The sequence below is a fragment of the Staurois parvus genome, unplaced genomic scaffold, assembly GCF_062004578.1.
Source record: "Staurois parvus isolate SC_StPar_1 unplaced genomic scaffold, SC_StPar_1.0 ptg003770l, whole genome shotgun sequence".
Classification (NCBI taxonomy): Eukaryota; Metazoa; Chordata; class Amphibia; order Anura; family Ranidae; genus Staurois; species Staurois parvus.
The window spans coordinates 25,992-40,753 of record NW_028321566.1 but is presented as its reverse complement, the minus strand read 5'-3'; the positions used below and the strand labels follow the sequence as shown (position 1 = coordinate 40,753).

General features: G+C 49.9%; 1 protein-coding gene across 1 annotated transcript; it reads right to left on the bottom strand.

Moving 5' to 3' along the window:
- Nucleotides 1–4,981: 4,981 nt before the first annotated feature.
- On the bottom strand, nucleotides 4,982–13,898 carry LOC149427428 (alpha-crystallin A chain-like). Its single transcript, XM_089668048.1, has 3 exons — nucleotides 13,676–13,898; nucleotides 8,032–8,154; nucleotides 4,982–5,321 (listed from the first exon to the last, which is right to left on the bottom strand). The coding sequence occupies exons 1-3, from the start codon at nucleotides 13,862–13,864 to the stop codon at nucleotides 5,112–5,114; spliced, it is 522 nt and encodes a 173-aa protein (XP_089524174.1). The 5' UTR covers nucleotides 13,865–13,898; the 3' UTR covers nucleotides 4,982–5,111.
- Between the last annotated feature and the right edge of the window lie 864 nt (nucleotides 13,899–14,762).

Genomic DNA, 14,762 nt, shown 5'->3' with positions numbered 1-14,762 from the left:
TTGCGGCATTTTATGAGCATAAATCTTGAAGGAGTGTTCAGACTGACATGACCATGGGCATATTTGGTCAATGACCACAATGGCTGAAGGTACACAAAGTGGTGGGGATGTTGGCTGATGACATATTTGGACAATGACAAGAATTTCAGTTGGAATGGGGCGTAGTGTCTCAGAGTTCCCCATGAGGTCCACCTTCCTTGTGACTGACAGCAGACAACAGTGAGCGGATTCCAAAGCCACTATTGGAATTTAGCAGCTATGGAATCCACTTTCCCCTGCCAATCACAAAGCAGGCAGGCCTGATGGGAAATTAATGCCTCATCATCAGGTCCTGCCCACCCCACGGCTCAACTTTGGGGTCTGCCTAGTGTATCCCGGTATGGAATCCAGAGAACTGATCCCAATTTCAGTAAAGCCCAGAGATGCCTCCTAAACAGACCATCCTCCCAGCCTAACCCTTCAGAACACACAACCCTAAAACACATTTCCTCAGTACAGACCTCCCCCCAGCAAAGACCCCCATTACAAACACCCCCAATACAGATACCCCCAGTAAACCCCACACTCAGTACAGACCTCCCCCCAGCAAAGACCCCCATTACAGACACCCCCAATATAGATACCCCCAATAAACCCTACTCTCAGTATAGACCTCCCCCCAGCAAATACCACCATTAAAGACACCCCCAATACAGATACCCCCAGTACACCCTACACTCAGTACAGACCTTTCTCCAGCAAAGACCCCCATTACAGATACCCCCAGTAAACTCCACACTCAGTACAGACCTCCCCCCAGCAAAGACCCCCATTACAGACACCCCCAGTACAGATACCCCCAGTAATCTCCACACTCAGTACCTGTGCCCCGCAGGGGGTGGGATATGAGGCTGATCTAGGAGTTCCTGTGCCCCGCAGGGGGTGGGAGATGAGATTGATCTAGGAGATCCTGTGCCCCACTAGAGGGGTCACCAGCAGGAGGAAGGAGGTCCCAATTCCTCTATATAGATCTTTATATCACTAGAGGGGTCACCGGCAGGAGGAAGGAGGTCCTGATTCCTCTATATAGATCTATCACTAGAGGGGTCACCGGCAGGAGGAAGGAGGTCCTGATTCCTCTATATAGATCTATCACTAGAGGGGTCACCGGCAGGAGGAAGAAGGTCCCGATTCCTCTATATAGATCCTATCACTAGAGGGGTCACCGGCAGGAGGAAGGAGGTCCTGATTCCTCTATATAGATCTATCACTAGAGGGGTCACCGGCGGGAGGAAGGAGGTCCCGATTCCTCTATATAGATCTATCACTAGAGGGGTCACCGGCAGGAGGAAGGAGGTCCTGATTCCTCTATATAGATCTATCACTAGAGGGGTCACCGGCGGGAGGAAGGAGGTCCTGATTCCTCTATATAGATCCTATCACTAGAGGGGTCACCGGCGGGAGGAAGGAGGTGCTGATTCCTCTATATAGATCCTCTCACTAGAGGGGTCACCGGCGGGAGGAAGGAGGTCCTGATTCCTCTATATAGATCCTCTCACTAGAGGGGTCACCGGCGGGAGGAAGGAGGTCCTGATTCCTCTATATAGATCCTCTCACTAGAGGGGTCACCGGCGGGAGGAAGGAGGTCCTGATTCCTCTATATAGATCCTATCACTAGAGGGGTCACCGGCGGGAGGAAGGAGGTCCCGATTCCTCTATATAGATCCTATCACTAGAGGGGTCACCGGCAGGAGGAAGGAGGTCCTGATTCCTCTATATAGATCCTATCACTAGAGGGATCACCGGCAGGAGGAAGGAGGTCCTGATTCCTCTATATAGATCTTTATATCACTAGAGGGGTCACCGGCGGGAGGAAGGAGGTCCTGATTCCTCTATATAGATCTTTATATCACTAGAGGGATCACCGGCAGGAGGAAGGAGGTCCTGATTCCTCTATATAGATCTTTATATCACTAGAGGGGTCACCGGCAGGAGGAAGGAGGTCCCGATTCCTGTATATGGATCCTATCACTAGAGGGGTCACCGGCAGGAGGAAGGAGGTCCTGATTCCTCTATATAGATCTTTATATCAATAGAGGGGTCACCGGCAGGAGGAAGGAGGTCCCGATTCCTCTATATAGATCTCTAGTTGGACCTCATATAGAATATTGTGTCCAGTTCTGGAGATCTCACTTACATGAAGATATTGATAGGATAGAACAAGTCCAGAGATGGGGAACACAAATGGTGGAAGGTCTTGGGGGGGGATAAAGTATATCAGGAGAACCTTCAGGAACCTAACATGTCCAGTCTGGAGGAGAGAAAGGAAAGGGGAGACATGGCTGAATCCTTTACATACATCAAGGAGGGGAATACAGTTCAGGAGGGCGGGATTTTCAACATGAAACCAAAATCAAGAACAGGAGGACATGACCTCCAACTGACTGGAGGACAGTTCACACCTCATCTCAGTAAGTTCTATTTTACTGAAAGAGTAGTCGATGCCGGGAATAAACTTTCAGTGATTGGGTGTTGTTCACAAAGTGAATTTTCTGCACATTCACTAAGCTGAGGTAAAAGTGGACATTTGGTTTTCTTTTCGTAGATGACTCGCAATGTCTCCTTGTCTGTATGGGGATTGGTTGGTGAAGGCTTTTGTAGGGTGTTATATAGGAGAGAAAATGTTATGTATACACTACAAGGGTAAAAGGTATGCGAATCCCACTCCCAATCATGGGGTTCAAGTGCCTCCAGTGAAGGGTCCCAGTAATCCTCCATCATACAATGACATTGTAGACCTCAACCCTACTGAACACCATTGGGATGAGCTGGAATGCTGACAGTGATCCAGGTCTTCCCATCCAACATCAGTCCTGGTCCTGGAGGTTCATGATCAAAGAACTCTACCAATAATGGTAATAGGATCATCTCACTTCTAATGGACACACTTTATGGTCCAAAGGATGTAGAAACCCCTCCAAACAATGGAGTTCAGTTGTCTCCAGTGAAGGGTCCTGGTAACACTTCATTATGCAAAGACATTGGAGACAATTGTGCTCTTCCAACCTTGTGGAAATAATTTGGTGAAGACCCTTTCCTGTCCCCTGTGCACAAAGCCAGCTCCATAAAGACATGGATGACCAGTTTGGTGTGGAGGAATTTCAGTGTCCTGTACAGAGCCCTGACCTCAACCCTACTGAACACCTTTTGGGATGTGCTGGAACTCCGATGGTGATCCAGGTCTTCACATCCAACATCAGTACCTGACCTCACAAATGTTATTTTGACTGAGTGTGCAAGGGACCTAAAAAGGTTCAATTCATCCCAAAAGTGTTCAGTAGGGTTGAGGTCAGGGTTCTGTTCAGGACACTCGAGTTCCTCCACACCAAACTGGTCATCCATGTCTTTATGGAGCTGGCTTTGTACACAGGGGACAGTCATAGAGGAACAGAAAAGGTCTTCACCAAACTGTTACCACAAGGCTGCAAGAGCACAATTGAGTTCAAGTGTCTCCAGAGGAGGGTCCTGGTAATTCTCCATCATACAAACACATTGTAGACAATTGTGCTCTTCCAAGCTTTCGATAACAGTTTGGTGAACACCCTTTTCTGTTCCCCCATGACTGTCTCCTGTGTACAAAGCCAGCTCCATAAAGACATGGATGACCAGTTTGGTGAAGACCCTTTTCTGTTCCCCCATGACTGTCTCCTGTGTGCAAAGCCAGCTCCATAAAGACATGGATGACCAGTTTGGTGAAGACCCTTTTCTGTCCCCCCATGACTGTCTCCCGTGTACAAAGCCAGCTCCATAAAGACATGGAGGACCAGTTTGGTGAAGACCCTTTTCTGTTCCCCCATGACTGTCTCCTGTGTACAAAGCCAGCTCCATAAAGACATGGATGACCAGTTTGGTGAAGACCCTTTTCTGTTCCCCCATGACTGTCCCCCGTGTACAAAGCCAGCTCCATAAAGACATGGATGACCAGTTTGGTGAAGACCCTTTTCTGTCCCCCCATGACTGTCTCCCGTGTACAAAGCCAGCTCCATAAAGACATGGAGGACCAGTTTGGTGAAGACCCTTTTCTGTTCCCCCATGACTGTCTCCCGTGTACAAAGCCAGCTCCATAAAGACATGGATGACCAGTTTGGTGAAGACCCTTTTCTGTTCCCCCATGACTGTCCCCCGTGTACAAAGCCAGCTCCATAAAGACATGGATGACCAGTTTGGTGAAGACCCTTTTCTGTTCCCCCATGATTGTCCCCCGTGTACAAAGCCAGCTCCATAAAGACATGGTTTGACCAGTTAGCTGTGGAGGAACTCCAGTGTCCTGTACAGAGCTCTGATCTCAACCCTACTTTTGGAAGACCTTTAGTATAACGTCTTCCCATCCAACATCAGTACCTGCCCTTAAAGCCCAGCTCCGGGCAACAAAAAATGTTTTCTGCATGTTTTGTCCAGCGAAGAGTAGAAAGCCTATGCTCACCCGATCCTCAGTTTCAACGGCAAAGAGCAGAGAAGGGCTATGCGCTTGATAACCCTAGGAACAGTCCACCACACAAGACTGCTAGACCATGGGGGGGGGTATATCTCTAATCCTGGAGACAAAAACCAGCAATTGACCCTCGCAGGCATAGCCCCACTGCAGGGGCAAAACATATTTTTTGTCTGTATATGGGCTTTGAACCTACTGAACACCTTTGGGATGAATTGGAATGCCAATGGAAAACCAATGATAGGAAGTTTGGGGAAGTTTCCATTTTCACCCACTGTCCCATATCCCACCCTGTATACCGGCCCAGAAATCTCAGCATACCAGGAGGAATAATGGAACGCAGTTCAGAGGATCCTTGGGAGCGTAATTACTCTTTGTTGTCACCTTTCACCATAGAGGCCTATCAATACCATCATTGGTGATTATAGATACCTCCACCATCATCCTGCCCCCATAGAATCATTACCCTTCATGGAATGGTCACCCCAGTGAGTGACAGACACAAAAAGCTGGTTGAGGAAACATTTATTGAATATTTGGCCTTGTGATCCGTACAGAGATGTCTGCAGAGACTTGGGGTAGAAAGCTGGATAAGAAGGGGTACAGGTTATGATGACAGAGCTCAGCGGGGCCCTCATATTTAGGAGGAGGGGGCAGAAGTGGGCTTTTCCTCTCTGGAAACAGGGATAGGCCTCTCGCTGTGGCTGGAGTCCAGGCTTGACATCAGTTTTGGTCCGCTAAAGGTCAAGATGCCATCAGCAGAGAGTGAGCAGCTGATAGAGGATTGGTCCAGGCTGGAGGGGAGGCGGTAGCGGCGGTGGAACTCACGGGAAATGTAGCCATGGTCATCCTGGTGGAGAGAGCGAGATAGGTCAGTGCATGAGCCCAAGTGACGTCATCTTATTAGGAACCCATAGAGCATGACGGGTCACCTTGATGGCTCCCATGGCCCCATAGAGCATGACGGGTCACCTTGATGGCTCCCATGGCCCCATAGAGCATGACGGGTCACCTTGATGGCTCCCATGGCTAAAGGAAAGGTCGGAAATGCTAGTTACAGTCCAATTGTACAATTTTCTTTAGATCTACCAGCTGTAGTGTGGGGTCCTGTCTAGTTGGATACTCATTGAAAGGATTGTTTAGGTGAGACCCCACAGAGCATGGCATTGGCATATCTGAAGAAGACAACATAAAGCTGTTATATTCTAAAAATACATGTATATAACCCCGCCCCTAAATCCAAACCACCACATACAGTCTGCAACATGTCAGTACTTGGCTAATATTGGTGTAGGACCTCTGTGAAGTCATCAGCAGTCTGACGGACCTGATTCATCGTACGTTGGAGTGAAACGTCAGCATTTTGCCATAATACGAAGGTCATTCACAAGCAGTTGCCGTCCTCCCTCATCCTGGTCCTTCCAGAATCTTCCATGATATAGATCAGGGGTCTCCAAACTTTCTAAACAAAGGGCCAGTATCCTGTCCTTCAGACTGTGGAAGGGCTGGATTGAGGCCAGTTGAAATAAAAAAAATGTCCTGGTGTCAGTGGGAGTAAACAATGCCCCATCGTTGATGTCAGTGGTAGGAACAGTGCCCCATCATTGATGTCATTAGAAGGAATTTTGCCCCTTCATTGGTGCCAGTGGGAGGACACGTGCCCAATTGTTGGTGTCGGTGAGAACAATTGTGCCCAATTGTTGGTGGTAATGGGAGGACACATGCCCAATTGTTGGTGGTAATGGGAGGACACATGCCCCATTGTTGGTGGTAAAGGGAGGACACATGCCCCATTGTTGGTGGTAATGGGAGGACACATGCCCCATTGTTGGTGGTAATGGGAGGACACATGCCCATTGTTGGTGGTAATGGGAGGACACATGCCCAATTGTTGGTGGTAATGGGAGGACACATGCCCCATTGTTGGTGGTAATGGGAGGACATATTCCCCATTGTTGGTGGTAATGGGAGGACACATGCCCCATTGTTGGTGGTAATAGGAGGGAACATATCCAATTGTTGGTGGTAATGGGAGGATATATTCCCCATTGTTGGTGGTAATGGGAGGACACATGCCCCATTGTTGGTGGTAATGGGAGGACATATTCCCCATTGTTGGTGGTAATGGGAGGACACATACCCCATTGTTGGTGGTAATGGGAGGACACATGCCCAATTGTTGGTGGTAATGGGAGGACACATACCCCATTGTTGGTGGTAATGGGAGGACATATTCCCCATTGTTGGTGGTAATGGGAGGACACATGCCCCATTGTTGGTGGTAATGGGAGGACATATTCCCCATTGTTGGTGGTAATGGGAGGACACATGCCCCATTGTTGGTGGTAATAGGAGGGAACATATCCAATTGTTGGTGGTAATGGGAGGATATATTCCCCATTGTTGGTGGTAATGGGAGGACACATGCCCCATTGTTGGTGGTAATGGGAGGACATATTCCCCATTGTTGGTGGTAATGGGAGGACACATACCCCATTGTTGGTGGTAATGGGAGGACACATGCCCAATTGTTGGTGGTAATGGGAGGACACATACCCCATTGTTGGTGGTAATGGGAGGACACATGCCCAATTGTTGGTGGTAATGGGAGGACACATGCCCAATTGTTGGTGGTAATGGGAGGACACATGCCCCATTGTTGGTGGTAATGGGAGGACACATGCCCAATTGTTGGTGGTAATGGGAGGACACATGCCCAATTGTTGGTGGTAATGGGAGGACACATGCCCAATTGTTGGTGGTAATGGGAATATATATGCCCCATTGTTGGTGGTAATGGGAGGATATATGCCCCATTGTTGGTGGTAATGGAAGGACACATGCCCCATTGTTGGTGGTAATGGGAGGGCACATGCCCAATTGGTGGTGGTAATGGGAGGACACATGCTCCATTGTTGGTGGTAATGGGAATATATATGCCCAATTGTTGGTGGTAATGGGAGGATATATGCCCCATTGTTGGTGGTAATGGGAGGACATATGCCCAATTGTTGGTGTCATTGGGACGGCATATGCCCAAATTGTTGGTGTTGGTAAGAAGGATCGTGCCCCATTTTTGATGTCGCTGGGAGGACATATGCCCCATTGTTGGTGTCACTGGGAGGACATATGCCTCATTGTTGGTGGTAATGTGAAGACATATGCCCAATTGGTGGTGACATTGGGAGGACATATGTCCAATTGTTGGTGTCGGTGACAACGATTGTGCCACATTGTTAGTGTCACTGGGAGGACATATGCCCAATTGTTGGTGTTAATGGGAGGACACATGCCCAGTTTCTGGTGTCAGTGGTTGAAACAGTGCCCCAAAGGCTGGATAAAAGCAAGCAAAAGGCTTCAGTTTGGAGACCACTCATGGTGGTCTTTAGAGGACTTCAGACCAGAACACTTAAATGTAGAAAAGAAACAACTGACTCTTCCCACAGGGCCAACACACATGTGGCATAAAGACAATTTGTGGAACTGTATCTGCTACAACTGTGATGTCAGTAATCATTGACCTGTGATGATGATGTCACCCAACCTATTCCGACACCCACCTGCCTCTCGCTGTGCTTTCCATGGATTTCCACAAAGTCGTCCAAAATCTTCACAGTCAGATCGTCGGGGGAGAAATGCTTCACATCCAAGTTAATGGTGAAACGGTCACGATCTGAACGCACCTATGAGGAGGAAGCGTGGTCAGTACGTAAAGCTTGTACACGAGGACAATATGTTATGTTTTATCCCAGGTACCCAGAGACTCATGACCACCCAAAAGAAGATAGCAGACCCTCCAAGGCCCCTTATGCCCCATAGCAGACCAAAGGCCAGATGATCAGCCAGAGAATAGCCACCGAAGAAAGAGGTCAGGAGGCATCCATCTACTGAGACCTCCTCTACTAGGCTGATAACTACAGTCCTCTCGACTTGTACTCGACCAATGTCTGTGTAGAATCTTAGATTGTTCAGATATTGGATGCAATTTTTCCTTGTCCAGAAACATCTCACTGACCATAGGATGTAGACCATTGAATTGATAGCTTTCCCAGACCCCTCTAACCTCTGAATTAAGAATATTTCTTCGGGACCCCTCCAGACCACTCTGACTGAAAGATGAAGATCTATGAGACTCTCCCAGATCCCACCTGACCACAGGAAGGAGACACCCATATATGTACCTCAACCAAAACCTTCTGACCACAGGATGGAGAACGATGTATAAGTGGCTTTCCTAGTCTGAAGGATAGAGACATTTGCATGAGGGACTCTCCTGGACCTCCATGGACCACAAGATGGAGAACGATGCATAAGTGGCTTTCCTAGACCGAAGGACAGAGACTATTGTATGAGTGACTCTCCTGGACCCCCCTGGACCACAGGATGGAGACCAATGTATAAGTGCCTCTCCTAGACCGAAGGATAGAGACATCTGTATGAGTGACTCTCCTGGACCTCCATGGACCACAGGATGGAGACTGATGTATAATGGCTTCCCTAGACCAAAGAATAGAGACTATTGTATGAGTGACTCTCCTGGACCAGAGGATGGAGGCCAATGTATGAGTGGCTCCCCAGGACCATAGGATGCAGGCTGTTGTATGAGTGAACCTCCCAGATTCCCCTGGATCACAGGATGGAGACCGATGTATGAGTGGCTCTCCTAGACCGAAGGATAGAGACAATTGTATGAGTGACTCTGCTGGAACCCCCTCCCCCAGACCACAGGATGGAGAACTGTCCAGGGTGGAGAACGATGTACGAGTGGCTCTCCCAGACCATGAGATAGAGATTATTGTATAAGTGACTCTCCCAGATCCCCACAGACCACAGGATGGAGACTGATGTACGAGTGGCTCTTCCAAACCATAGCATGTAGACTATTGTATGAGTGGCTCACCCAGGTCACCATGGACCACAGGATGGAGACTGATGTACGAGTGGCTCTTCCAAACCATAGCATGTAGACTATTGTATGAGTGGCTCACCCAGGTACCCATGGATGGAGACAATCATAAATGTAACTCAATGAAAGCCTTCTGACCACAGAATGGAGACCGTTGTATGACTGGATCTCTCAGACCATGAGATAGAGGCTAATGTATGAGTGACTCTCCTAGATCCCGAGACTACAGGATGGAGACTGATGTATGAGTGGCTCTCCCAGGTCCCCATGGACCACAGGATGGAGTCTGATGTACGAGTGGCTCTTCCAAACCGTAGGATGTAGACTATTGTATGAGTGGCTCTCCCAGGTCCCCATGGACCACAGGATGGAGTCTGATGTACGAGTGGCTCTTCCAAACCATAGCATGTAGACTATTGTATGAGTGGCTCTCCCAGGTCTCCATGGACCACAGGATGGAGTCTGATGTACAAGTGGCTCTTCCAAACCATAGGATGTAGACCAGGGATGTCAAACTGGCGGCCCTCCAGCTATTGCGAAACTACAAGTCCCATCATGCCTCTGTCTTTGGGAGTCATGCTTGTAACTGTCAATCTTGCAATGCCTCATGGGACTTGTAGTTTGGCAACAGCTGGAGGGCCGCCAGTTTGACACCCGTGATATAGACTATTGTATGAGTGGCTCTCCCAGGTCCCCATGGATGGAGACAATCATAAATGTAACTCAATGAAAGCCTTCTGACCACAGAATGGAGACCGATGTATGAGTGACTCTCCTAGACCAAAGGATGGATACTATTGTATGAGTGGCTCTCCCAGGTCCCCATGGACCACAGGATGGAGACAATCATATATATAACTAAAGCCTTCTGATGACAGGCTGAAGAACAATGAATGACTGGATCTCTCAGACCATGAGATAGAGACTAATGTATGAGTGACTCTCCTAGATCCCGAGACTACAGGATGGAGACCGATGTATGAGTGACTCTCCTAGATCCCGAGACTACAGGATGGAGACCAATGTATGAGTGACTCTCCTAGATCCCGAGACTACAGGATGGAGACCGATGTATGAGTGACTCTCCTAGATCCCGAGACTACAGGATGGAGACCAATGTATGAGTGACTCTCCTAGATCCCGAGACTACAGGATGGAGACCGATGTATGAGTGACTCTCCTAGATCCCGAGACTACAGGATGGAGACCAATGTATGAGTGACTCTCCTAGATCCCGAGACTACAGGATGGAGACCAATGTATGAGTGACTCTCCTAGATCCCGAGACTACAGGATGGAGACCAATGTATGAGTGGCTCTCCTAGACCAAAGGATGGATACTATTGTATGAGTGGCTCTCCCAGGTCCCCATGGACCACAGGATGGAGACAATCATATATATAACTAAAGCCTTCTGATGACAGGCTGAAGAACAATGAATGATTGGATCTCTCAGACCAGAGATAGAGACTATTGTATGAGTAACTCTTCCTGACTCTTCTGACCTCAGAGGAAGACCATAATATGGGTGATCCATCCAGACCTCAAGATGAAGGCCATTGTATGCGTGACCCTTTCAGAACCCCCTGACTGCAGGATGGAGACTATTGTATGGGTGAGTCTATCAGACCCATGTGACCACAGGAAGTAGACCATTGTATAGGTGACGCTCCCAGATCCCTCTGCAGGATGAAGATTCTTCTGTGATGGACCTTTCCCAGGCTCTTCCAACAGCAGGATGGAGGATGTACGAGCAACCTTCTCAGATCCCTCTGACTGCAAGATTCAGGCCATTGTGTAGGTGACTTTCCCAGACCCTCTGGCCGCAGGATGGAGGTCATTAATGACGTTTCTGGGCCCCTCTGACTTCAGGATGAGGACTGTTGCATTTACTGGCCCCTCCCCCAGCTCTCTATCCTGAAGATCACCCACAGCAGGTGTCTGGAGAAGAGAGGAGAGGAGGGAAGCCGACAGCACTGTGGGGGGCACACAGGGGGTCCCAGGCAGTGGGGGAATCCGACTGTGGGCAGACCGGGGTGATCAGTGTGGCAGGTGGAGGAAATGACTAGAACCCATCTTTTGTGGCAGTCCCAGCTGAACCACACAGAAGATTGCTTCCAGTTATGTCCCCCTCCGGCTGCACTGATCAGCCCCTCCTGCTGGGGAAGGGGGGGACTGCAGGGCCCCCCATGTACCTAGGGCCCCTACGCATGCCCATGCTATAAGATGGCCCTGGATGTGGACCATTGTTTATGAGCGACTCTCTCAGATTCTTTTGACCTCAAGACGGAGACTATTGTGTGAGTGACCCCCTTACCATAGGATGTAGGTCATTGTATGGGTGACTGTCCTAGACCCTCTGGCTGCAGGATGGGGGACTTTCCTAGACCCTCTGGCCGCAGGATGGGGGACTTTCCTAGACCCCATCCTAGAGTATGATGGAGACTACTGTATAGGTGGGTCTATGAGACCCCCTTACCACAGGATGTAGGTCATTGTATGGGTGATTGTCCGAGACCCTCTGGTCGCAGGATGGGGGACTTTCCTAGACCCCATCCTAGAGTATGATGGAGACTACTGTATAGGTGGGTCTATGAGATCCCCTTACCACAGGATATAGGTCATTGTATGTGTGACTGTCCTAGGCCCTCTGGCCACAGGCTGGGGGGCTTTCCAAGACTCTTCCTAGAGTATGATGGAGACAACTGTATAGGTGGGTCTATGAGATCCCCTTAAAACAGGATGTAGTTCATTGTACGGATGACTGTCCTAGGCCCTCTGGCCACAGGCTGGGGGACTTTCTTGGACCCTTTGTCCGCAGGATGGGGGACTTTCCTAGACCCCTCCTAGCTCATGATGGAGACTACTGTATGGGTGGGTCTATGAGACTCCCTTACCATAGGATGTAGGTCATTGTATGGGTGACTGTCCTAGACCCTCTGGCCACAGGACGGGAGACTTTCCTGGACCCTTTGTCCGCAGGATGGGGGACTTTCCTGGACCCTTTGTCCGCAGGATGGGGGACTTTCCTGGACCCTCTGGCTGCAGGATGGGGGACCTTCCTAGACCCCTCCTAGAGTATGATGGAGACTACTGTATAGGTGGGTCTATGAGACCGCCTTACCACAGGATGTAGGTCATTGTACGGGTGACTGTCCTAGGGCCTCTGGCCGCAGGATGGGGGACTTTCTTGGACCCTTTGTCCGCAGGATGGGGGACTTTCCTAGACCCCTCCTAGAGTATGATGGAGATTACTGTATAGGTGGGTCTATGAGATCCCCTTCCCACAGGATGTAGGTCATTGTATGGGTGACTGTCCTAGGCTCTCTGGCCACAGGATGGGGGACTTTCTTGGACCCTTTGTCCGCAGGATGGGGGACTTTCCTAGACCCCTCGTAGCTCATGATGGAGACTACTGTATGGGTGGGTCTATAAGACCCCCTTACCATAGAATGTAGGTCATTGTATGGGTGACTGTCCTAGACCCTCTGGCCACAGGACGGGGGACTTTCCTGGACCCTTTGTCCGCAGGATGGGGGACTTTCCTGGACCCTCTGGCTGCAGGATGGGGGACCTTCCTAGACCCCTCCTAGCACATGATGGAGACTACTGTATAGGTGGGTCTATGAGACCGCCTTACCACAGGATGTAGGTCATTGTATGGGTGACTGTCCTAGACCCTCTGGCCACAGGACGGGGGACTTTCCTGGACCCTTTGTCCGCAGGATGGGGGACTTTCCTAGACCCCTCCTAGCACATGATGGAGACTACTGTATAGGTGGGTCTATGAGACCGCCTTACCACAGGATGTAGGTCATTGTATGGGTGACTGTCCTAGACCCTCTGGCCACAGGACGGGGGACTTTCCTGGACCCTTTGTCCGCAGGATGGGGGACTTTCCTAGACCCCTCCTAGCACATGATGGAGACTACTGTATAGGTGGGTCTATGAGACCGCCTTACCACAGGATGTAGGTCATTGTATGGGTGACTGTCCTAGGCCCTCTGGCCACAGGATGGGGGACTTTCTTGGACCCTTTGTCTGCAGGATGGGGGACTTTCCTGGACACTTTGTCCGCAGGATGGGGGACTTTCCTGGACCCTTTGTCCGCAGAATGGGGGACTTTCCTAGACCCATTGGCCGCAGGATGGGGGACTTTCTTGTACCCTTTGTCCGCAGGATGGGGGACTTTCCTGGACCCTTCCTAGCTCATGATGGAGACTACTGTATGGGTGACCGCAGTCTGGAGACCCTTGAATAAGTGACGGGTATGACAGGGGCCCCTGGATGCTCCTCACCTCAGAGATGCCGGAGTCCAGGAATCCTCGGAGTAGGCTTTGCCTGTAGTAGGGGCTGATGGTGGAAGGCAGGAAAGGAAATAGGTCGTAGTCAAACAATCCTTCTCCAAAGACCTGATCGAAGAGTCGGTTGGGGTAGAAGGGCCCCAGAGCACGCTTGAACCAGGGGTGCTGGATGGTGATGTCCATGACTGAGAGGTGAAGACAGACCTGTAAGCCGCACTGGTCACCCTTCCCCTTTATATAACCCCCCAGAGTAATAAGGGGGATTACCGTGTGCCGGGGGAGGGGATTACACCCGGAGACATTACCTCACCGACTCCCCACCGTCAGCACATTTCATAGACTGACCCGACGCTCATTGTCTGCCACCCAGAACTCACTGTGCCAGCAAAATTCCCGTCTCTGCTGGACAGCCCGGGGCTAGGCGGCCAATGCCGAGGACCATCCATGCCGAAAAATGACGAACATACAAAGGAAGATCTGATCTCACAGACCAGAAGATCAGATCCCACAGAGCAGAAGATCAGATCCCACAAACCAGAAGATCAGATCCCACAGAGCAGAAGATCAGATCCCACAGAGCAGAAGATCAGATCCCACAGACCAGAAGATCAGATCCCACAGACCAGAAGATCAGATCCCACCAACCAGAAGATCAGATCTCACAGAGCAGAAGATCAGATCCCACAGAGCAGAAGATCAGATCCCACAAACCAGAAGATCAGATCCCACAGAGCAGAAGATCAGATCCCACAGAGCAGAAGATCAGATCCCACAGACCAGAAGATCAGATCCCACAGAGCAGAAGATCAGATCCCACAAACCAGAAGATCAGATCCCACAGAGCAGAAGATCAGATCCCACAAACCAGAAGATCAGATCCCACAGAGCAGAAGATCAGATCCCACAGAGCAGAAGATCAGATCCCACAGAGCAGAAGATCAGATCCCACAGAGCAGAAGATCAGATCCCACAGACCAGAAGATCAGATCCCACAGACCAGAAGATCAGATCCCACCAACCAGAAGATCAGATCTCACAGAGCAGAAGATCAGATCTCACAGACCAGAAGATCAGATCCCAC